Source organism: Sphaerodactylus townsendi, linkage group LG03, assembly GCF_021028975.2.
Source record: "Sphaerodactylus townsendi isolate TG3544 linkage group LG03, MPM_Stown_v2.3, whole genome shotgun sequence".
In the NCBI taxonomy this organism is placed as follows: Eukaryota; Metazoa; Chordata; class Lepidosauria; order Squamata; family Sphaerodactylidae; genus Sphaerodactylus; species Sphaerodactylus townsendi.
The window spans coordinates 17,185,782-17,209,812 of NC_059427.1; the positions used below are offsets into that span (position 1 = coordinate 17,185,782).

Sequence of the window (24,031 nt, forward strand, 5' to 3'; positions counted from 1 at the left end):
TTGGGGAGGTTTTTAAATATGGGGTTTTGTGGGACGCCTCTTACTGTTCTTATTGCTGTTTTTAAAGGTTTTAGCAATTATATTTAAAACTGTACTGAGATTTTATGTTGTACACCGCCAGTAGCCCATTGGGGATGGAGCGGTACAAAAATCTAAATAATAAATAAATTATATTATATTATATTATAATGTTTCACAAACATTTTATTAGGTGACATTTCAATACATTTTTCACTGCAGAGTTAGACAAATTGGAACAGGTCCTAAGGAAAACTGAAAAAGATAGTCAAGGATTTGGAAAATAAGTCTGGTGGTTTAAGGAATTAGGCCTATTGAACATGAAGATGAGAAAACTGAACATGAAGATGAGAAAACTGAGAAAGGACACAATAGCACTCTTTTGGTATCTGAAGGGCTGTCATAGGGAAGGGACCAAAGACTAGCTCTATGCTGTTCCAGAGAGCAAGCCTAAAGAGTTTAAGTTCTGTGAGGGTGGATTTCAGATGGATTAGGAAATACTTCTCAGCGTAAATAGCAGTTTGCCAGTAAAACCCATAAACTGGGGAGAGTCTCATTAGCAGAAACTAGACAGGCATATATGTCCAAGTCAGGATGTGCTAGATTTTTGTTCCCTCTATCAAGCAAAGGGTTGGACAAAATGGCCTGTAAGGTCCCTTCCTACTCATCATGGATGAAAAAAAGCATTTTGGAATTAAAATATGCTCCAACCCATTTTGCTTCTGTAATCATATCATAGTTTATTTTCAGTTGCATCCGTCTTGGTACAGTCTCCTGGGTTCCTAAAGAATTGTGTGTTGATTTCCAGTTCAGTCAAATCATTTCTGCAACCCATATTTTGCAATAAGTTTTCTCAGCGCTGCTAATACATCCTGGTTCCTCAGACTGTATATGAAAGGGTTCATCATGGCAGGGAACACGGTAGTGAACACTGAGTTTATCATGGCCTTTTGTGCTGAATAGGAGGATATGGGCGTCATGTATGTCAACATGGATGCTCCATAGAAAATCCCCACCACAAGTAAGTGAGACAAACAGTTGCCCAGGGCCTTATAGCTTCTCTCAGAGGAACGAGGCCTCAGGACTTGTAAGAATGGCTGTATAGGAAGCAAGGATGACTGAAACAGGGAGGAGAAATGCCAAGAAATCTCCCAGGTAGGCTGCCTTTTCAAATGCTGAGGTGTCAGAGCAGGAAAGTGAATTCTCTAGAGCAGACTTTTTTTTTTCTTGCCTGAACATTGTGTGGCCACAGAGGTCTCCACATTGTGTGGCCACAGAGGAGCAGCAGTGGCGTTGGAGGTTAAGAGCTCGTGTATCTAATCTGGAGGAACCGGGTTTGATTCCCAGCTCTGCCCCCTGAGCTGTGGAGGCTTATCTGGGGAATTCAGATTAGCCTGTGTACTCCCACACACGTTAGCTGGGTGACCTTGGGCTAGTCACAGCTTCTCGAGCTCTCTCAGTCCCACCTACCTCACAGGGTGTTTGTTGTGAGGGGGGGAAGGGAAAGGAGATTGTAAACCCCTTTGAGTCGCCTGCAGGAGAGAAAGGGGGGATATAAATCCAAACTCCTCCTCCTCCTCCTCCTCTTCTCCTCCTCCTCCTCCTCCTCCTCCTCCTCCTCCTCCTTCTTCTTCTTCTTCTTCTTCTTCTTCTTCCTCCTCCTCCTCCTCCTCCTAGAGACCTACGTAGCTACACGTGCATCCTGGGAATGAAAGAAAAGCATCCCTGTGAGAAGGAGCCACAGCGTTTGCTGCCGCTTCCCGAATGGGTGAGTTTCTATGTGTGAAGGAGGAAGCGGGAAACGGGTTCATTCATAACGAGTTAGACTTGTTATGAATGAGCTGTGCAGAAAGGGCCAGAGGCAACAGAGATCTTGGCTGCTGTGTGCACCTCATCCAGTACAATACCCAGGCCAGCAACTCTACTCATCCCGCCTAATGCCGGTTTCCCCATCCAGAAAATCTTTGGGTCGCCACTAGTGTGCAGTCAACAAAAGGTAAACGGGCCACTACGGAAGGCATGTTGGATTTGAACTGCCCAGCTCTCCCACAAATGTGTGATAACTGTGCCTTCACATGGTTCCTGGCAGCCCTAAACAGGGAGGGCAGAAGGGCCATGCCCAGCATGGTGTACCAGAGGTAAGCTTCTTGGAGCAGCCTGTGGAACCCAGCATCTTCCACAATACACAAGTGTTGCCCAACTAGAATGATAAACTCAGCAATCAGATGACGATTGTCATTGTTTTGCAAAGTTTTGGGAAAGTTGCAGCAAAGCCTGAATGGCTGCCATGTGGTTGGGGAAGCCTGGGCTTCCCCAGCAGCCACGTATCCTGTCTGTGTCACCACGGTGGGCATTCTCCCAGTTTCTAGGGGCTCTTACTTTTTAAAATCCAGATTCCCAGCTTTCATTTTAAACAACAAATGCTTCTTTCTCTGCAGAGGAAAAAAGGACTTTTTGACATGTGTAGTGGACATGTAAAAGGGTTAAAATATTCTGGGGTGGCATGCAAGGGGTGGCATGCAAGGAGGATGGAGGGAGAGGAGGCCCGGCATCTGAACGTGGCCCACCCACCTTGTGAACCGGGACGGGGGGGTAAGTGGCCGCGCATGCGTGCGCAGACACAGGAGCGCACTGCCTTCTGGGGCTTGCCGTTTCCTGCCCTGTGACAGGGCAGGAAATGGCAAGCCCCAGAATGTTGTGCTCCTGTGGCCGCACGCGCATGCGCGAATGGCAAAGCCCCCCCCCCCAATGGACAGAGGCGCCTTCAGCTCCCGGGCCGCTCCCCCCGCGGACAATTTGTCCCACGTCCCGCGGGTTATTTCAATTGTCCTGATTTTTGGGAGGCTGCCGCACTGCCTTGCGCCCCAGAAGGCAGTGCAGCAGCCTCCCAAAAATCAGGACAATTGAAATAATTCGTGGGACGCGGGACAAATTGTTTGAAGGCGGGACTGTCCCACCAAAAGCGGGACATCTGGTCAGCCTGCCTTAGCAGAGAGAGATGGCATGCAAAGGAAGGGGAGGGGAGGGAGGGGTGGCATGCAAGGGAGGGGGAGGGGGAAAAGCTTCTTTCTCTGCAGTTGGTAACATGTTGCAATAAGATGTGGGAAACCCAGGTTCAAATCCCCACTATGCCATGCAGCTCGCTAGGTGACTTTGGGCCACCAACTCAATTGAACCCACCTCGTAGTGTTGTTTAGAGGGAAGAAAGGAGACGATGGAAGCTAATGTATGCTGCCCAGAGCTCATGGGAAGAAGGGTGGAACAAATTATTAAATAATTCCCTCATTTGGGATCATATCTATGCACATGTTTTTGGTGCGAGAACATCTGCCATGCAAAGATCAAGGAAATCATAAGAAAATTTATGCTCTCTCCCGTACAATCTTTAGTTTTTCTCATTCATGAAGTTATATTAATTTTCTTATCTACAGCAAACTTATCTGAGGCTTTAACTTTAATAGGTCTCTACTCACAAACAGGTAATATATACCCAGGATACTTCACTTCCAATTTGTAGAAGTGGTACCTGGGGGCGGGGGGGGGGGGGAGTGCAGAATAAATGTGGCCCAAAGTGAAATAAAAGATAATTGCATCAGTGTTTGAGTTTGTTCTCTCAGTAATTCTCTGAGGAGATGATCAAACTTTAATAAACTCCCAAAGGCCAAGAGTTGAATAAATTAAGAAGTAAAATTTTGATTGGCTCACTCCACACATGCAGAATGCCCTTTCAAACCGCTTTCAGTGCTCTTTGAAGCTGTGCGGAATGGCAAAATCCACTTGCAAACAGTTGTGAAAGTGGTTTGAAAACGCATTATTTTTCATGTGCGAAAGGGGCCATTGTTTCTTTGGGAAATAGTGTGCTATCCAAACTCTTTGAAGCATTCTTTAAAAATATGCTTAGTCGTAGAAACTACCATGTGCATGCTAGGGTTGAATACTTAAAGGGTACTTAAAAGGATAAGAGGTGCCTTAAGAAAGATGCAAGAAAACCATTGACCACTGTTCTGGCATTATGGCAGTGCCCTCCCCTCCCCAGCAAAAAGGCAGGCTGTAGCTCTGAGTGCTAAGGTTACCAACTCAAATTACAACTCAGCTCCAGACTACAGAGATCAGTTCTCTTAGAGGAAATGGCTGTTTAGGAGGGTAGAATTTTTGACAGTATACCCTGCTGAGGCCTCTCCCCTCTCCAAGCTCCACCCTCCCCAGGCTCCACCCCTGAATCTCCAGGAATTTCTCCAGCAATTTGGCAACCCTAGCGGAGTGCCCAGCTGTACTATTTCTTAGTATGGGGTAGTCGAAGAAGAAAAGAAAGAACGGGAACTAACCTGAATGTCCCACATTTCCACTTGTTCATCCCAAAATTGAATTATGACTACATCCATACATCAACGGATATGGCTTTGTCTCTGTCACACCCAACAAAACCTTTTCTGTACAGCAAAATACAATGGCAGCATAATATCTAATGATCCATGAACACAGTCAATGTATTCATCACTTTGGTGTTAGTTTACCTTTTGTTATTAGCAGAAATATAGCATGTGGCTGGGACTGTCATCTGACAACTACTGTTTGTCACTAATCAAGCCAGTATGGACCCAGTGCGCTCTAGAGTTTGAAATATAAGCCTTTTGGCCTTAACGGTTGCGCTAGGAGTTGAATTATTTACCATAATGTTCCCTTGACCTTAACATGACCCACCTTCCCTCCGATTTGTGTTCACTGCTAAACAGACCCTAGTTTGTGTAGATGTCCAAAATGTACGATCTTCTCTTTTGCGGGGGATGAGAAAGAATCACACATATCAGGCTTCGGTGCTGCTCATTCTGAAGGCCCAGTTCATGCACAATCTGTGTGGTGAAGGGAACAACCTTCAATCCTACAGTTGCCAAGTCCAGGCTGGGAAATTCCTTGAGATTTTGGGATAGAGCCTGAGGCAATAGTGTTTGGGAAGGAGGGCCATACAGTCCACCCCCAAAGCAGCCGTTTTCTTCAGGGGAAGTGATCTCTATAGTCAGCTGTAATTCCAGGAGCTCTCCAGACCCCGACTGGAGGATGGCAACCCAGCCTCCTCCACATTATTTCAGTACTGCCTCGATCTGAATGCATGGACGGTCAGGATCCATGTGTAAACGGCGGTGCTGTGTCCAACTGAGACGGAGCTGGCCTGTAATATAAATAAAACCCTTGCAGCAGTCATTAAGGGATCAAATAAGCCTATTTGGGCTTCGTTGTTCAAGGGCGGAAGGATGTGTGGATGACAGAAGCGAGGATTCCAGCCAGAAGAAAAAGGATTGTCTTGTTGCCCGCCAGAGGGCTCCCTATTCACTGGAAGACAAGATGCAGCCACCTCTTCTCTTTGCTTCAAACAGCAGGGTCTTTTTTTCCGGGTTAGACTGAGGTCGCTGCACTTCCAGCTGGCTCTTTCGTTTGGGTTGCAGGGAGGCCTTGGCAGGGAGAATCCGCGCCTCTTTTTGCATCTTCAGTTTCCAACCAACACCCTCTGCTGCATCCTTCCTCTCTGACTGCTCTGGAGCAATTGAGCATCCAGAGCCACTCCGGCAGCGAGAAGCTCGGCAGCAAAGGATTGGAGGGGGAGGGTCGGCAACCTCTCCCCTCTCCTGTTTTTGTGTGCTCACATCTGCCTTCCTTTCAACAGATTTACTTTTATTTTACAGGTGGGTGCAAGTTCCAGAAAGGCTGTCCCAAAGGCAAAAGAAGGAGCATAAGACAGAGAAGGTGGGTGCCCAAGACTTTGGACCACTGCCGTCTTTTGTTCAGGCTCCTCCTGTGGGAATCTAGGGACTTAACATGAAGCTGTGTTTAGCTATGATAACACTTTGTCCCAAGTTGCTGCAGTGGAAGACGAAGCAAAGAAGACCGCTCATTAAGGACACCTTCACTCCCAACTCTAACACATGTGTTATTCCTTGTATGGTAAACCTTAAGCAGTCAGGAGCACCTAAATGGCGACCCTATCTTTTGCATGCCATAGCGAGCCAGATAGCAGTGACATTTCAAACATATTGAAGGTGAAGAGTGGTGTAGTCAGTGGTGGGATCCAAACTTTTTAGTAGCAGATTCCCATGGTGGTGGGATTCAAACAGTGGGGTAGCGCCAATGGGGCTGGGTGGGGCACGACGGGGGCGTGGCCGGGCATTCCGGGGGCAGGGCATTAATAATTTCTCTGTTACTGTAAAAAACTCTTATTGTAAAAAAAAAGTTCCTAATTTCCAGCTGGTATCTTTCTGTCCATAATTTAAACTCATTGTAGCAAGTCCTATCGTCTACTGCCAACAGAAACAACTACTTCTCCTCTAATTGACTGCCTGTCAAATACTTAATACTTTCAAATACTTAATTTTGTTTCTAGAAATCAAAAGAAGGATACTTTCCTTAAACCAGGAACTTTACCATATTTCTAAAACATGTTTTTAAAACAGCCCAACAGGGAGAATTATCCCGTTTTCTACCTTCGCTAACCAGCTACATAGGAAACAACAGGCCTTAATGATTTTTGGACCTAATGGAATTTCTAACAGAAAAGCAGACTCAATTAGTAACCCCCTCTCGGCACACACAAATAATTAGTAACCCACGCTCGGGAACTGGTGAGAACCTGCTGGATCCCACCTCTGGGTGTAGTGCCTAGTCTTTGAAAATCCAGTTCGGAAATCCAAGTTCAAATCTCCATTAAGCCCAAAAGGGACTTTGGATTGTCTTTTAGGCTAGCCTACCTCACAGGGTTGTTGTGAGGCTAAAGTGGAAGGAGGGCCATTTTTTGCAGCTCTAAGTTCCAGGACAGGAGGGTGTGACAATGATGTTTTCCCATTTTGCTATCATCCCACAGGTTATAGAGTTCCCTCACAGAATGGCTTCCCAGAAGTTTCCATTTTCACAGAAACAGGTGGAAGAATCTGGCTATTTTGGCACAACGGATCTCTTTGGAACCTGGACTACAATGGGCTGGATGCCCTCCATGTTTTCTTCAGTCTCCAGGAAAGCTCCAGAATCCTGTTGCTCCCTCAAAGAAGATCCGATTGACACCCACCCTGAGGTCATCACCACTCTGCCCAAAGACACTGAAGAAAGCAACCGGAAGAGGTTTCGCTTGGGAACCGTTCCTTTGGCAGAAACTCCCCGGCAGACACTGACCCGGCTGGATGAGGCAGCCCGGGGGTGGCTACGACCAAGAGATCGCACCAAGGGACAAATTATGGATATGATCATCCTGGAGCAGTTTCTGCAAGTTCTGCCGTGGGGAATGCAGACCTGGGTGAGAGCCAAAGAACCAAAGAGCAGTGAGGAGGCAGCTCAGCTGGCTGAGGCCTATCTGGAGCAGCAGGTATGGTCTGAAAGAAGAGGTCATGTCTGCATGTTTTGGGCTAGGAGAGCAAAGCGGTCACACATGATGCATCCCTCCCTTAGACTTAAATAAAGACTTGGACTTACTCACTAGGCACAGACCACTTTTTACAGTTGTAAGTAACTTGTCTGCTTTTATCCTGTACTTTCCTTGTTTGATTTATGTTTACCCTACTCTGTCCATCTTGCACAGGTCAGAGTCATCCATGAGGAGTCATCCTTATCCACTCTGTATGGGTTGATTTTTATTGTGATTAGTTATTATTTGAAACCACCCTCTTTGTTTGACATGTCCTCTCACACCTACAGAAATAGATAGATAGATAGATAGATAGATAGATAGATAGATAGATAGATATTGGGGGGGGGGGGGGGGGGCTTGGGGGGGGGGGGGTGGGGAGGGGGGGGGGTGGCGGACGGGGGGGGTGGGGGGGGGGGGGGGTGGGGGGGGGGGGGGGTGGGGGGGGGGGGGGGTGGGGGGGGGGGGGGGTGGGGGGGGGGGGGGGTGGGGGGGGGGGGGGGTGGGGGGGGGGGGGGGTGGGGGGGGGGGGGGGTGGGGGGGGGGGGGGGTGGGGGGGGGGGGGGGTGGGGGGGGGGGGGGGTGGGGGGGGGGGGGGGTGGGGGGGGGGGGGGGTGGGGGGGGGGGGGGGTGGGGGGGGGGGGGGGTGGGGGGGGGGGGGGGTGGGGGGGGGGGGGGGTGGGGGGGGGGGGGGGTGGGGGGGGGGGGGGGTGGGGGGGGGGGGGGGTGGGGGGGGGGGGGGGTGGGGGGGGGGGGGGGTGGGGGGGGGGGGGGGTGGGGGGGGGGGGGGGTGGGGGGGGGGGGGGGTGGGGGGGGGGGGGGGTGGGGGGGGGGGGGGGTGGGGGGGGGGGGGGGTGGGGGGGGGGGGGGGTGGGGGGGGGGGGGGGTGGGGGGGGGGGGGGGTGGGGGGGGGGGGGGGTGGGGGGGGGGGGGGGTGGGGGGGGGGGGGGGTGGGGGGGGGGGGGGGTGGGGGGGGGGGGGGGTGGGGGGGGGGGGGGGTGGGGGGGGGGGGGGGTGGGGGGGGGGGGGGGTGGGGGGGGGGGGGGGTGGGGGGGGGGGGGGGTGGGGGGGGGGGGGGGTGGGGGGGGGGGGGGGTGGGGGGGGGGGGGGGTGGGGGGGGGGGGGGGTGGGGGGGGGGGGGGGTGGGGGGGGGGGGGGGTGGGGGGGGGGGGGGGTGGGGGGGGGGGGGGGTGGGGGGGGGGGGGGGTGGGGGGGGGGGGGGGTGGGGGGGGGGGGGGGTGGGGGGGGGGGGGGGTGGGGGGGGGGGGGGGTGGGGGGGGGGGGGGGTGGGGGGGGGGGGGGGTGGGGGGGGGGGGGGGTGGGGGGGGGGGGGGGTGGGGGGGGGGGGGGGTGGGGGGGGGGGGGGGTGGGGGGGGGGGGGGGTGGGGGGGGGGGGGGGTGGGGGGGGGGGGGGGTGGGGGGGGGGGGGGGTGGGGGGGGGGGGGGGTGGGGGGGGGGGGGGGTGGGGGGGGGGGGGGGTGGGGGGGGGGGGGGGTGGGGGGGGGGGGGGGTGGGGGGGGGGGGGGGTGGGGGGGGGGGGGGGTGGGGGGGGGGGGGGGTGGGGGGGGGGGGGGGTGGGGGGGGGGGGGGGTGGGGGGGGGGGGGGGTGGGGGGGGGGGGGGGTGGGGGGGGGGGGGGGTGGGGGGGGGGGGGGGTGGGGGGGGGGGGGGGTGGGGGGGGGGGGGGGTGGGGGGGGGGGGGGGTGGGGGGGGGGGGGGGTGGGGGGGGGGGGGGGTGGGGGGGGGGGGGGGTGGGGGGGGGGGGGGGTGGGGGGGGGGGGGGGTGGGGGGGGGGGGGGGTGGGGGGGGGGGGGGGTGGGGGGGGGGGGGGGTGGGGGGGGGGGGGGGTGGGGGGGGGGGGGGGTGGGGGGGGGGGGGGGTGGGGGGGGGGGGGGGTGGGGGGGGGGGGGGGTGGGGGGGGGGGGGGGTGGGGGGGGGGGGGGGTGGGGGGGGGGGGGGGTGGGGGGGGGGGGGGGTGGGGGGGGGGGGGGGTGGGGGGGGGGGGGGGTGGGGGGGGGGGGGGGTGGGGGGGGGGGGGGGTGGGGGGGGGGGGGGGTGGGGGGGGGGGGGGGTGGGGGGGGGGGGGGGTGGGGGGGGGGGGGGGTGGGGGGGGGGGGGGGTGGGGGGGGGGGGGGGTGGGGGGGGGGGGGGGTGGGGGGGGGGGGGGGTGGGGGGGGGGGGGGGTGGGGGGGGGGGGGGGTGGGGGGGGGGGGGGGTGGGGGGGGGGGGGGGTGGGGGGGGGGGGGGGTGGGGGGGGGGGGGGGTGGGGGGGGGGGGGGGTGGGGGGGGGGGGGGGTGGGGGGGGGGGGGGGTGGGGGGGGGGGGGGGTGGGGGGGGGGGGGGGTGGGGGGGGGGGGGGGTGGGGGGGGGGGGGGGTGGGGGGGGGGGGGGGTGGGGGGGGGGGGGGGTGGGGGGGGGGGGGGGTGGGGGGGGGGGGGGGTGGGGGGGGGGGGGGGTGGGGGGGGGGGGGGGTGGGGGGGGGGGGGGGTGGGGGGGGGGGGGGGTGGGGGGGGGGGGGGGTGGGGGGGGGGGGGGGTGGGGGGGGGGGGGGGTGGGGGGGGGGGGGGGTGGGGGGGGGGGGGGGTGGGGGGGGGGGGGGGTGGGGGGGGGGGGGGGTGGGGGGGGGGGGGGGTGGGGGGGGGGGGGGGTGGGGGGGGGGGGGGGTGGGGGGGGGGGGGGGTGGGGGGGGGGGGGGGTGGGGGGGGGGGGGGGTGGGGGGGGGGGGGGGTGGGGGGGGGGGGGGGTGGGGGGGGGGGGGGGTGGGGGGGGGGGGGGGTGGGGGGGGGGGGGGGTGGGGGGGGGGGGGGGTGGGGGGGGGGGGGGGTGGGGGGGGGGGGGGGTGGGGGGGGGGGGGGGTGGGGGGGGGGGGGGGTGGGGGGGGGGGGGGGTGGGGGGGGGGGGGGGTGGGGGGGGGGGGGGGTGGGGGGGGGGGGGGGTGGGGGGGGGGGGGGGTGGGGGGGGGGGGGGGTGGGGGGGGGGGGGGGTGGGGGGGGGGGGGGGTGGGGGGGGGGGGGGGTGGGGGGGGGGGGGGGTGGGGGGGGGGGGGGGTGGGGGGGGGGGGGGGTGGGGGGGGGGGGGGGTGGGGGGGGGGGGGGGTGGGGGGGGGGGGGGGTGGGGGGGGGGGGGGGTGGGGGGGGGGGGGGGTGGGGGGGGGGGGGGGTGGGGGGGGGGGGGGGTGGGGGGGGGGGGGGGTGGGGGGGGGGGGGGGTGGGGGGGGGGGGGGGTGGGGGGGGGGGGGGGTGGGGGGGGGGGGGGGTGGGGGGGGGGGGGGGTGGGGGGGGGGGGGGGTGGGGGGGGGGGGGGGTGGGGGGGGGGGGGGGTGGGGGGGGGGGGGGGTGGGGGGGGGGGGGGGTGGGGGGGGGGGGGGGTGGGGGGGGGGGGGGGTGGGGGGGGGGGGGGGTGGGGGGGGGGGGGGGTGGGGGGGGGGGGGGGTGGGGGGGGGGGGGGGTGGGGGGGGGGGGGGGTGGGGGGGGGGGGGGGTGGGGGGGGGGGGGGGTGGGGGGGGGGGGGGGTGGGGGGGGGGGGGGGTGGGGGGGGGGGGGGGTGGGGGGGGGGGGGGGTGGGGGGGGGGGGGGGTGGGGGGGGGGGGGGGTGGGGGGGGGGGGGGGTGGGGGGGGGGGGGGGTGGGGGGGGGGGGGGGTGGGGGGGGGGGGGGGTGGGGGGGGGGGGGGGTGGGGGGGGGGGGGGGTGGGGGGGGGGGGGGGTGGGGGGGGGGGGGGGTGGGGGGGGGGGGGGGTGGGGGGGGGGGGGGGTGGGGGGGGGGGGGGGTGGGGGGGGGGGGGGGTGGGGGGGGGGGGGGGTGGGGGGGGGGGGGGGTGGGGGGGGGGGGGGGTGGGGGGGGGGGGGGGTGGGGGGGGGGGGGGGTGGGGGGGGGGGGGGGTGGGGGGGGGGGGGGGTGGGGGGGGGGGGGGGTGGGGGGGGGGGGGGGTGGGGGGGGGGGGGGGTGGGGGGGGGGGGGGGTGGGGGGGGGGGGGGGTGGGGGGGGGGGGGGGTGGGGGGGGGGGGGGGTGGGGGGGGGGGGGGGTGGGGGGGGGGGGGGGTGGGGGGGGGGGGGGGTGGGGGGGGGGGGGGGTGGGGGGGGGGGGGGGTGGGGGGGGGGGGGGGTGGGGGGGGGGGGGGGTGGGGGGGGGGGGGGGTGGGGGGGGGGGGGGGTGGGGGGGGGGGGGGGTGGGGGGGGGGGGGGGTGGGGGGGGGGGGGGGTGGGGGGGGGGGGGGGTGGGGGGGGGGGGGGGTGGGGGGGGGGGGGGGTGGGGGGGGGGGGGGGTGGGGGGGGGGGGGGGTGGGGGGGGGGGGGGGTGGGGGGGGGGGGGGGTGGGGGGGGGGGGGGGTGGGGGGGGGGGGGGGTGGGGGGGGGGGGGGGTGGGGGGGGGGGGGGGTGGGGGGGGGGGGGGGTGGGGGGGGGGGGGGGTGGGGGGGGGGGGGGGTGGGGGGGGGGGGGGGTGGGGGGGGGGGGGGGTGGGGGGGGGGGGGGGTGGGGGGGGGGGGGGGTGGGGGGGGGGGGGGGTGGGGGGGGGGGGGGGTGGGGGGGGGGGGGGGTGGGGGGGGGGGGGGGTGGGGGGGGGGGGGGGTGGGGGGGGGGGGGGGTGGGGGGGGGGGGGGGTGGGGGGGGGGGGGGGTGGGGGGGGGGGGGGGTGGGGGGGGGGGGGGGTGGGGGGGGGGGGGGGTGGGGGGGGGGGGGGGTGGGGGGGGGGGGGGGTGGGGGGGGGGGGGGGTGGGGGGGGGGGGGGGTGGGGGGGGGGGGGGGTGGGGGGGGGGGGGGGTGGGGGGGGGGGGGGGTGGGGGGGGGGGGGGGTGGGGGGGGGGGGGGGTGGGGGGGGGGGGGGGTGGGGGGGGGGGGGGGTGGGGGGGGGGGGGGGTGGGGGGGGGGGGGGGTGGGGGGGGGGGGGGGTGGGGGGGGGGGGGGGTGGGGGGGGGGGGGGGTGGGGGGGGGGGGGGGTGGGGGGGGGGGGGGGTGGGGGGGGGGGGGGGTGGGGGGGGGGGGGGGTGGGGGGGGGGGGGGGTGGGGGGGGGGGGGGGTGGGGGGGGGGGGGGGTGGGGGGGGGGGGGGGTGGGGGGGGGGGGGGGTGGGGGGGGGGGGGGGTGGGGGGGGGGGGGGGTGGGGGGGGGGGGGGGTGGGGGGGGGGGGGGGTGGGGGGGGGGGGGGGTGGGGGGGGGGGGGGGTGGGGGGGGGGGGGGGTGGGGGGGGGGGGGGGTGGGGGGGGGGGGGGGTGGGGGGGGGGGGGGGTGGGGGGGGGGGGGGGTGGGGGGGGGGGGGGGTGGGGGGGGGGGGGGGTGGGGGGGGGGGGGGGTGGGGGGGGGGGGGGGTGGGGGGGGGGGGGGGTGGGGGGGGGGGGGGGTGGGGGGGGGGGGGGGTGGGGGGGGGGGGGGGTGGGGGGGGGGGGGGGTGGGGGGGGGGGGGGGTGGGGGGGGGGGGGGGTGGGGGGGGGGGGGGGTGGGGGGGGGGGGGGGTGGGGGGGGGGGGGGGTGGGGGGGGGGGGGGGTGGGGGGGGGGGGGGGTGGGGGGGGGGGGGGGTGGGGGGGGGGGGGGGTGGGGGGGGGGGGGGGTGGGGGGGGGGGGGGGTGGGGGGGGGGGGGGGTGGGGGGGGGGGGGGGTGGGGGGGGGGGGGGGTGGGGGGGGGGGGGGGTGGGGGGGGGGGGGGGTGGGGGGGGGGGGGGGTGGGGGGGGGGGGGGGTGGGGGGGGGGGGGGGTGGGGGGGGGGGGGGGTGGGGGGGGGGGGGGGTGGGGGGGGGGGGGGGTGGGGGGGGGGGGGGGTGGGGGGGGGGGGGGGTGGGGGGGGGGGGGGGTGGGGGGGGGGGGGGGTGGGGGGGGGGGGGGGTGGGGGGGGGGGGGGGTGGGGGGGGGGGGGGGTGGGGGGGGGGGGGGGTGGGGGGGGGGGGGGGTGGGGGGGGGGGGGGGTGGGGGGGGGGGGGGGTGGGGGGGGGGGGGGGTGGGGGGGGGGGGGGGTGGGGGGGGGGGGGGGTGGGGGGGGGGGGGGGTGGGGGGGGGGGGGGGTGGGGGGGGGGGGGGGTGGGGGGGGGGGGGGGTGGGGGGGGGGGGGGGTGGGGGGGGGGGGGGGTGGGGGGGGGGGGGGGTGGGGGGGGGGGGGGGTGGGGGGGGGGGGGGGTGGGGGGGGGGGGGGGTGGGGGGGGGGGGGGGTGGGGGGGGGGGGGGGTGGGGGGGGGGGGGGGTGGGGGGGGGGGGGGGTGGGGGGGGGGGGGGGTGGGGGGGGGGGGGGGTGGGGGGGGGGGGGGGTGGGGGGGGGGGGGGGTGGGGGGGGGGGGGGGTGGGGGGGGGGGGGGGTGGGGGGGGGGGGGGGTGGGGGGGGGGGGGGGTGGGGGGGGGGGGGGGTGGGGGGGGGGGGGGGTGGGGGGGGGGGGGGGTGGGGGGGGGGGGGGGTGGGGGGGGGGGGGGGTGGGGGGGGGGGGGGGTGGGGGGGGGGGGGGGTGGGGGGGGGGGGGGGTGGGGGGGGGGGGGGGTGGGGGGGGGGGGGGGTGGGGGGGGGGGGGGGTGGGGGGGGGGGGGGGTGGGGGGGGGGGGGGGTGGGGGGGGGGGGGGGTGGGGGGGGGGGGGGGTGGGGGGGGGGGGGGGTGGGGGGGGGGGGGGGTGGGGGGGGGGGGGGGTGGGGGGGGGGGGGGGTGGGGGGGGGGGGGGGTGGGGGGGGGGGGGGGTGGGGGGGGGGGGGGGTGGGGGGGGGGGGGGGTGGGGGGGGGGGGGGGTGGGGGGGGGGGGGGGTGGGGGGGGGGGGGGGTGGGGGGGGGGGGGGGTGGGGGGGGGGGGGGGTGGGGGGGGGGGGGGGTGGGGGGGGGGGGGGGTGGGGGGGGGGGGGGGTGGGGGGGGGGGGGGGTGGGGGGGGGGGGGGGTGGGGGGGGGGGGGGGTGGGGGGGGGGGGGGGTGGGGGGGGGGGGGGGTGGGGGGGGGGGGGGGTGGGGGGGGGGGGGGGTGGGGGGGGGGGGGGGTGGGGGGGGGGGGGGGTGGGGGGGGGGGGGGGTGGGGGGGGGGGGGGGTGGGGGGGGGGGGGGGTGGGGGGGGGGGGGGGTGGGGGGGGGGGGGGGTGGGGGGGGGGGGGGGTGGGGGGGGGGGGGGGTGGGGGGGGGGGGGGGTGGGGGGGGGGGGGGGTGGGGGGGGGGGGGGGTGGGGGGGGGGGGGGGTGGGGGGGGGGGGGGGTGGGGGGGGGGGGGGGTGGGGGGGGGGGGGGGTGGGGGGGGGGGGGGGTGGGGGGGGGGGGGGGTGGGGGGGGGGGGGGGTGGGGGGGGGGGGGGGTGGGGGGGGGGGGGGGTGGGGGGGGGGGGGGGTGGGGGGGGGGGGGGGTGGGGGGGGGGGGGGGTGGGGGGGGGGGGGGGTGGGGGGGGGGGGGGGTGGGGGGGGGGGGGGGTGGGGGGGGGGGGGGGTGGGGGGGGGGGGGGGTGGGGGGGGGGGGGGGTGGGGGGGGGGGGGGGTGGGGGGGGGGGGGGGTGGGGGGGGGGGGGGGTGGGGGGGGGGGGGGGTGGGGGGGGGGGGGGGTGGGGGGGGGGGGGGGTGGGGGGGGGGGGGGGTGGGGGGGGGGGGGGGTGGGGGGGGGGGGGGGTGGGGGGGGGGGGGGGTGGGGGGGGGGGGGGGTGGGGGGGGGGGGGGGTGGGGGGGGGGGGGGGTGGGGGGGGGGGGGGGTGGGGGGGGGGGGGGGTGGGGGGGGGGGGGGGTGGGGGGGGGGGGGGGTGGGGGGGGGGGGGGGTGGGGGGGGGGGGGGGTGGGGGGGGGGGGGGGTGGGGGGGGGGGGGGGTGGGGGGGGGGGGGGGTGGGGGGGGGGGGGGGTGGGGGGGGGGGGGGGTGGGGGGGGGGGGGGGTGGGGGGGGGGGGGGGTGGGGGGGGGGGGGGGTGGGGGGGGGGGGGGGTGGGGGGGGGGGGGGGTGGGGGGGGGGGGGGGTGGGGGGGGGGGGGGGTGGGGGGGGGGGGGGGTGGGGGGGGGGGGGGGTGGGGGGGGGGGGGGGTGGGGGGGGGGGGGGGTGGGGGGGGGGGGGGGTGGGGGGGGGGGGGGGTGGGGGGGGGGGGGGGTGGGGGGGGGGGGGGGTGGGGGGGGGGGGGGGTGGGGGGGGGGGGGGGTGGGGGGGGGGGGGGGTGGGGGGGGGGGGGGGTGGGGGGGGGGGGGGGTGGGGGGGGGGGGGGGTGGGGGGGGGGGGGGGTGGGGGGGGGGGGGGGTGGGGGGGGGGGGGGGTGGGGGGGGGGGGGGGTGGGGGGGGGGGGGGGTGGGGGGGGGGGGGGGTGGGGGGGGGGGGGGGTGGGGGGGGGGGGGGGTGGGGGGGGGGGGGGGTGGGGGGGGGGGGGGGTGGGGGGGGGGGGGGGTGGGGGGGGGGGGGGGTGGGGGGGGGGGGGGGTGGGGGGGGGGGGGGGTGGGGGGGGGGGGGGGTGGGGGGGGGGGGGGGTGGGGGGGGGGGGGGGTGGGGGGGGGGGGGGGTGGGGGGGGGGGGGGGTGGGGGGGGGGGGGGGTGGGGGGGGGGGGGGGTGGGGGGGGGGGGGGGTGGGGGGGGGGGGGGGTGGGGGGGGGGGGGGGTGGGGGGGGGGGGGGGTGGGGGGGGGGGGGGGTGGGGGGGGGGGGGGGTGGGGGGGGGGGGGGGTGGGGGGGGGGGGGGGTGGGGGGGGGGGGGGGTGGGGGGGGGGGGGGGTGGGGGGGGGGGGGGGTGGGGGGGGGGGGGGGTGGGGGGGGGGGGGGGTGGGGGGGGGGGGGGGTGGGGGGGGGGGGGGGTGGGGGGGGGGGGGGGTGGGGGGGGGGGGGGGTGGGGGGGGGGGGGGGTGGGGGGGGGGGGGGGTGGGGGGGGGGGGGGGTGGGGGGGGGGGGGGGTGGGGGGGGGGGGGGGTGGGGGGGGGGGGGGGTGGGGGGGGGGGGGGGTGGGGGGGGGGGGGGGTGGGGGGGGGGGGGGGTGGGGGGGGGGGGGGGTGGGGGGGGGGGGGGGTGGGGGGGGGGGGGGGTGGGGGGGGGGGGGGGTGGGGGGGGGGGGGGGTGGGGGGGGGGGGGGGTGGGGGGGGGGGGGGGTGGGGGGGGGGGGGGGTGGGGGGGGGGGGGGGTGGGGGGGGGGGGGGGTGGGGGGGGGGGGGGGTGGGGGGGGGGGGGGGTGGGGGGGGGGGGGGGTGGGGGGGGGGGGGGGTGGGGGGGGGGGGGGGTGGGGGGGGGGGGGGGTGGGGGGGGGGGGGGGTGGGGGGGGGGGGGGGTGGGGGGGGGGGGGGGTGGGGGGGGGGGGGGGTGGGGGGGGGGGGGGGTGGGGGGGGGGGGGGGTGGGGGGGGGGGGGGGTGGGGGGGGGGGGGGGTGGGGGGGGGGGGGGGTGGGGGGGGGGGGGGGTGGGGGGGGGGGGGGGTGGGGGGGGGGGGGGGTGGGGGGGGGGGGGGGTGGGGGGGGGGGGGGGTGGGGGGGGGGGGGGGTGGGGGGGGGGGGGGGTGGGGGGGGGGGGGGGTGGGGGGGGGGGGGGGTGGGGGGGGGGGGGGGTGGGGGGGGGGGGGGGTGGGGGGGGGGGGGGGTGGGGGGGGGGGGGGGTGGGGGGGGGGGGGGGTGGGGGGGGGGGGGGGTGGGGGGGGGGGGGGGTGGGGGGGGGGGGGGGTGGGGGGGGGGGGGGGTGGGGGGGGGGGGGGGTGGGGGGGGGGGGGGGTGGGGGGGGGGGGGGGTGGGGGGGGGGGGGGGTGGGGGGGGGGGGGGGTGGGGGGGGGGGGGGGTGGGGGGGGGGGGGGGTGGGGGGGGGGGGGGGTGGGGGGGGGGGGGGGTGGGGGGGGGGGGGGGTGGGGGGGGGGGGGGGTGGGGGGGGGGGGGGGTGGGGGGGGGGGGGGGTGGGGGGGGGGGGGGGTGGGGGGGGGGGGGGGTGGGGGGGGGGGGGGGTGGGGGGGGGGGGGGGTGGGGGGGGGGGGGGGTGGGGGGGGGGGGGGGTGGGGGGGGGGGGGGGTGGGGGGGGGGGGGGGTGGGGGGGGGGGGGGGTGGGGGGGGGGGGGGGTGGGGGGGGGGGGGGGTGGGGGGGGGGGGGGGTGGGGGGGGGGGGGGGTGGGGGGGGGGGGGGGTGGGGGGGGGGGGGGGTGGGGGGGGGGGGGGGTGGGGGGGGGGGGGGGTGGGGGGGGGGGGGGGTGGGGGGGGGGGGGGGTGGGGGGGGGGGGGGGTGGGGGGGGGGGGGGGTGGTGGGGGGGGTGGTGGTGGTGGGGGGGGGGGGGGGTGGGGGGGGGGGGGGGGGGGGGGGGGGGGGGGTGGGGGGGGGGGGGGGGGGGGGGGGGGGGGGGGGGGGGGGGGGGGGGGTGGGGGGGGGGGGGGGTGGGGGGGGGTGGGGGGGGGGGGGGGGGGGGGGTGGGGGGGGGGGGGGGGGGGGGGGGGGGGGGGGGGGGGGGGGGGGGGGTGGGGGGGGGGGGGGGCAGGGGCTGATGGGAATTGTAGTCCATAACATCTGGAGTGCCAAAGGTTCACCACCACTGGTCTAGGTAAACTAATAGTCAACATTCATTAGAAAGAATGTCCCTGTGCTCAGATTCTTGGTTGAAGCAAATTTAGTAGACGGCAACCAGCTCCCTTTGAAATGAACTACAATATCCTAGCCAGGCACGGTCCTGCTAATGTCTTGCAAAACAATACTTTCTCCTAATATCGGTAAGTAGGAACTTATCCTGATTCAACAAAGTGCATCCTATTCCTCCAGTCTTGGTAGTGAAATTGGGTTCAAGAAAGGGACAGAGTTTCGACCTTAGAAAGTCTACTTCTTTTGGAAGGGGAACAATTCAGGGTGGTACATTTTCATAAAGTTTGCTTTAAACATCCACTAGTCTACAAAGCCTTATGACCAGATGCAACCAAGCCCAGTCTGATGTAGTATTATAGGCCCTGGCCCTCCTAATATCTGCTTACCAAGCTGAGGCTCGTTTTTCTCAACTGTCCTGTGTGTTGGCATTGTTATTCCCATTTTCTTGTGTGTTATTCGTATGGCACTTCTCAGCATATGGACAGCTTCCCATTTCCCTCATGAAAAGTGGGGTCAGAGTCGATGAAAATGATTTGCATAGAGACAACTGGCAAGCATTAACGTTGCAGGATTGGTTAGAATCTTGCTCTTTTGCAGCCGCTACCTAGAGGTGTTGGGAGTGGGGCTAAAATCTTGCTGGCCGCAAGATTCCTGAAAGGTTGTGGTCTGCCGCATAGCTGATCTTTCTATCGGATGAACGCCGCATATTGGGAATTTGATCTACTAGAGCTTCTTCTTTCCATAACCTGCTTTGCAAATTTGTCTTGGTGGTGTGTGTGTTTTGTCCTGGAGTTTGTGAGGTTTTGTGAAGCTTGCAAGAAGACTAATAAAAAACAATATGTAGAAAATGAAATTGTCATTTGATTTCCAGATAAATTAAAAAGGTAGCCTGGTCGCATCACATCTCAGAATCAAAGCACGACTGGCACTGTTATAAAATAAACATGCAGAGTGGACAAAAAGACTTTAATCCCATCATTTCTTTGCAAATTCATAGACACAGAATCAACTCCTTCCTTCTGGTGCTAAATTTCAAGAAGTTCAATGAATGGAAGATTGTTTAGAGTGGAATAATCTGCATAAGGAGCTAAGTGTGAGGGGGGAGGGGCTTACAGTAAAAATGAAAGTGAAACCTTTTGAGCAGAATACTGGGATCTTTGTGTTTATTATATTATACTCTCCTTGAAGGAAAAAACTATAATGGCAGCAAACGAGACCCAGTGTTGGAAAATTTTTAATGAAGTTCCTTTAATGAAGTGGGTAAGCCAAGGATGCATGCAAAATGCAAACACTGCAACAAAGAAATGCAAGAGCTGATGGCCTGAATGAAACAACATTATGAGAAGTATTGTTAAAGTGGAAAACCATGATTTCAATCTAGTCTTACTGTCTTTAAATCAAATCTTTAAATCTAGTCTTTAAATCAAATATACCCTGAGTGTTAGGATGGGATTGCTGGTTAGAAACGAATACCCTGTTACCAGTGACATATGAATGCCGGCACCTGGGGTTAGAAGGTTTTTCCTCAAAACTAAAAATTCTAAATGACTCTTGGATGCAGGATTAGGGTGGAGAGAAACTCAGGTAAACTCACACACCTGGATTTTTACATCACAGGCACTAGAGGTAGTTTCCTAGCCAGGATCCTTCCTTGGAAAGGAAGCGGACGGGTGAGTCATATGTATGAGGCTGGCCACAAGCTGGGTTTGGGCCCATCCTGGCTTGATGTCAACTTGCTGCTGCTATAATGAGGAAAATGCAGGATGCTTGAACAACACTCAGAAGCCATGCAAAGCCCTAAATTAGTGGTGGCGAACCTTTGGCACTCCAGATGTTATGGACTACAATTCCCATCAGCCCCTGCCAGCATGGCCAATTGGGAATTGTAGTCCATAACATCTGGAGTGCTGATGGGAATTGTAGTCCATAACATCTGGAGTGCCAAAGGTTCGCCACCACGGCAAGTTAAATGCTTTGCACTTCAGGCAGGGGGGATACTGGTTTCCTGTTCATGGTGTTAAGTAGCCAGGTCAGTAGAACCATTTGCCCACCTTTCAGGAAACGGCAAGACAGATTGTTTTCAGGACATCCTGAGTTGGGGATCTGAGCCTTGAGACAGGGGCAAGGCAGCCCAGTTCCAGGACATGGCAGGGAGAACCCCTCCCCCCCCCCCACACACACTGTATATAAAAGCTTTGCACACACTATGCATACAAGCCACATTGGGGGGGGGGGTGGAGAGAGACAGGCCTGCTTTGGCTAGCTTCTTTTCGAAAGTTCCAGATTTGCTTGTGTTGATTCCTTGGAACAGAACGCCAGGGTGTTCTTGTGACTTGTACTACTGAGTCTCATGTTGTATCTTTTCTGCGTTCTGTACCATCCCTGCAATGTTCTGATGTTTTTCAATGCTCCTGGGCTCTAGTGGAGAGAAATGTATTTTAGGAAATAAAGATCTTTGTCTTCCTTTAGGACTGTGTCTGGCCTAAATTACAGATTACAGGCTGTGTTCAAAGCTCCCACCCAGGGCAACTGGCTGCTAATCTAAACACAGACCAAACCACCACCACCCTCCTGACTGGACTGAGGACGGGGAAGATGAGTTGCTTAGCAGATCACGTGCACAGAAGAGCGTAGTGAGGAGGCGAGGGGGGGGGTTCTTGCTCTGGGCGCCAGGTGCTTAGGGGCACCCTGGCTGCTGCCCCGCACAAAAAACCTGTGGTTCCTTTAAAATGCAGCTTACTTTTCTTTTACCTGAGTGGCCCCGAGGCCAGCAAGAGATAGGGCAGGACAAGACCTGGTAAGGAGTGTGCTCTCCCTGGCCTTGTCTCCACTCCCAGTCTCTTGCTGGCCTCGGCACCACTCGGCCAGAAGGAAAGGAAAGGAAAGCTAAATTTTAAAGTAACCACAGAGGAGTTTTTGTAATGGCAGTGGGGAGGGGGGATGTTTGTTTGTTTGTTTGTTTGTTTGTTTGTTTGTTTGTTTGTTTGTTTAATATACCGCCCTCCCCCTGAGGGCTCAGGGCAGTTCACAACAAGGTTAAAACATACATTAAAGCATAATTTAAATATTAATTACATAAAAACAGAACCCATTTAAAAATGTGGACGGCGTCTGACTACCCCCCTCCCCCCCCCTTGTGCCCACGGGAGGCCAGATGACACGGTAGATGTATTTTTAACCAGGCTGGCCAAACGCCTGGCGGAACAGGTCCGTCTTGCAGGCCCTGTGGAAACTCTGTAAGTCCCGCAGGGCCCTGATCTCCCTAGGTGGCCTGTTCCACCAGGTAGGGGCCAGGGCTGAAAAGGCCCTGCCCCTCATCGAGGCCAGCCTGATCATTTTTGGGCCAGGGATCACAAGTAGGTCCTCCTCTGAGGACCAGAGGGGCCTACCAGGGCAATATGGGGAGAGGTGGTCCCTCAGGTATGCAGGTCCGAGACCATGAATGGCTTTGAATGTTGCAGATGTTTGGAGGGATGTAATTTTACTTCTTGCCCCAGATGCCATTTTCAGTAGCTACACTCCAGAGGCAAAGCAAGGGGGGAAAGCGCCTGGTGCACTGGTGCATCCCCCGCTTCGGAACACCCCCATCCCACCCCGGAACGCCCCTCCCACACCACTGGAACACCCTCGCCACACCCCCATGGGGTGCGTGCCCGGTGCGTCGCTCCCCCTGTCCCCTTGGAGCTACGCCTCTGCTACACCCATTCATAGCCTCTATCAATATCTTAAACTCAAGGAAGCATGGTGGTGGCTATCCCAATAAGACAAGAGCGGGTGAGCCAGGAAGAAATCCAAGCCCTCTCATACACAGAGTTTCCCTGTGGCCTCTGGGCTACTTTCAGGCAAGGAAAGCAAGGAAAGGAGGTATGGAGGATCCTAACAGTTGTATCATCTGACTGCTGGCTAACTCTTGCTCAAGTCCTTGTCAGTTGAGGAATAGAAGCAACACAGTTGCGGCTAATTCTTGATCAAGGACTTGTCAGTTGAGGAACAGGCGAGAAGCAAGAAGGTTGCATCACCTGAATGCCGCCTAACTTTTGATCTAGGTCTTGTCAGTTGAGGAATAGTTCAGAAGCAACTCAGAAGGAAAATTGAGCTGGAGAAACTGTCAGGAAGGCTCTGCATCTGTCTTCTCGTGATACATCTAACATTGTGCTGAGCAGGAAAGCAAAACAAAGGAACACAACTGGGTGTAGAAACTGGTTGCATATTTCATTTCCTGCAGGTGAAAACCCAGCTTACCAGAAGAATGCAAGGACATAAATGGGAAAGACAGGAGCAACAGCCAGTCATGTTTGCACAAGAGATGGTATGTCAAAATACAATTGTAAGAACAGATGAGCAACGTAAAACCACTTGTTAATTACAACAGGGCAATTAATAGCCAAAACACTCTGCCTGCAAAGAAGGCAAATCTAGTTTTCAGCTGCCTCATGGGAAGGCATTTCTAAAAGGAAGAGAGAAGCACAAGCAGCGGTTCCCATGAATAAGAACATAAGAACAAGCCAGCTGGATCAGACCAGAGTCCATCTAGTCCAGCTCTCTGCTACTCACAGTGGCCCACCAGGTGCCTTTGGGAGCTCACGTGCAGGATGTGAAAGCAATGGCCTTCTGCAGCTGTTGCTCTCGATCACCTGGTCTGTTAAGGCATTTGCAATCTCAGAAGCCATATAAGGCATTTGCAATCTCAGAAGCCAGAATACATGCTTGCAATCTCCCACACCTGACAGGAAAGACAGTTACTACAGTAGTTTGTATGTAGTAGAGACTTCACACTATCATTTTCTCCAATAATAGTGAAAGTCCCAAGGACAGCTACACTTTTTAAAGTCAGTTAAAATGTGCAACTCTGCTTAGTACTGCATTGTAGTTCTATGACAGGCAATGTTTGATAATTGGAAGGGAGGAAACCGAAGCCAAGAGGCCAAGAGAGGCAGTCAAGGAAATTTATAATTTTATTTATTGATGGTAGGGTGTGGATTTGACAAAGACAAAATGGGGGGGAGGGGCCAGTGGTGGGATCCAAAAATTTTAGTAACAGGTTCCCATGGTGGTGGGATTCAAACTGTGGCGTAGCGCCAATGGGGCTGGGCGGGGCACGACGGGGGCATGGCCAGGCATTCTGGGGGCGGGGCATTCCTGGGCAGGGCTGTGGCAAGGACGCAGCCACTGCGCCGGTAATTGGCCAAGAAACGAATGCACGCAGGCGCAGGCTGCCACACACGCCGGTGCACCTCCTGCTAGACTGCTTCAAGTTCTGCGCGCTACTGCTGAGAGGAGGGGCGTAACTAAGGCAAAAATCACGTGGCAAAATCACCAATTAGTAACCCCCTCTCGGCACACACAAATAATTAGTAACCTACTCTCGGGAACCTGTGAGAACCTGCTGGATCCCACCTCTGGGAGGGGCTGGAAAATAGCTTATCAGTATTTTTAGGGTGGTGGAGGTGGTTCTCCAAAACAAAAACTGGCAGCAATATAAGGAAGCCAAAAAGCAGATCCTGAAAAATGCCAATTTTTTTTCAACATTGTTTCAGGCTGCTTTGGCCCCACCATCATTTAAAAAAATTAATATGGGGGAAACCCCTTTCCCCCTCCCTCTCCCCCTCACTTACCTGCTGATCACTGCAGTCCACATGGGGTCAGAAGTGGCATGTGGCAGAGACCTGGGCTCAGCCCAGATGGGCCTAGCATTCAAGTTCTGCACCTCTGCCTCCGAAGTCCACGTAAGTCTCAGAGGCAGCAGGAAAGGATTCTGCTCTGTATCTGGCCGCAGTGTCCATCTTTATTCTGCCACCACCTCAGAAGTCCATGTGGGATTGACTTTTTTTAGAATTTTTCAAAATGTTCTGCGTCTTTTAAACCCAGAACATAAAAATACCCAAAAAAGGTCCACACCCCTACTGAGAAGAATAGAACTTCACCTTTCCAATAAACAGTGCCCACTGGTGGTGGTAGTGGGAAGTGCTATCAAGTCACACCTGACTGATGTCAACCCCTTAGGATTTTCAAGGCAAGAGACTTCAGAGTTGCCATTGCCGGCCTCTGGGTAACAAGCTTGGACTTCCTTGGCGGCCCTCCATCCAAGTACTAACCAGGACTGACCCTTCTTAGCTTCTGAGATCTGAGGAGTAGAAAAAGTATGCAAAATGAAAACAGATAAGAAGAAGAAAAAGAAAAGTTTGGATTTATATC

At 66.2% G+C, this 24,031-nt stretch overlaps 1 protein-coding gene across 1 annotated transcript; it reads left to right on the forward strand.

The window, feature by feature from the left end:
* The first annotated feature begins 5,358 nt into the window (after positions 1-5,358).
* Positions 5,359-23,527, forward strand: LOC125427719 (zinc finger protein 202-like). Its single transcript, XM_048487270.1, has 3 exons — positions 5,359-5,696; positions 6,869-7,363; positions 23,486-23,527. Exons 2-3 carry the CDS (start codon positions 6,890-6,892, stop codon positions 23,525-23,527), a joined length of 516 nt encoding a protein of 171 aa, XP_048343227.1. The 5' UTR covers positions 5,359-5,696; positions 6,869-6,889.
* The last annotated feature ends 504 nt before the right edge of the window (positions 23,528-24,031 follow it).

Excerpts from the sequence above, each read along its gene's own strand:
- LOC125427719 (XM_048487270.1), top strand. The coding sequence starts at position 6,890 with ATGGCTTCCCAGAAGTTTCCATTTTCACAGAAACAGGTGGAAGAATCT. Across the intron at positions 7,364-23,485 it reads AGGCCTATCTGGAGCAGCAG|TGGCATGTGGCAGAGACCTG; the intron begins GTATGGTCTGAA and ends TGGGGTCAGAAG.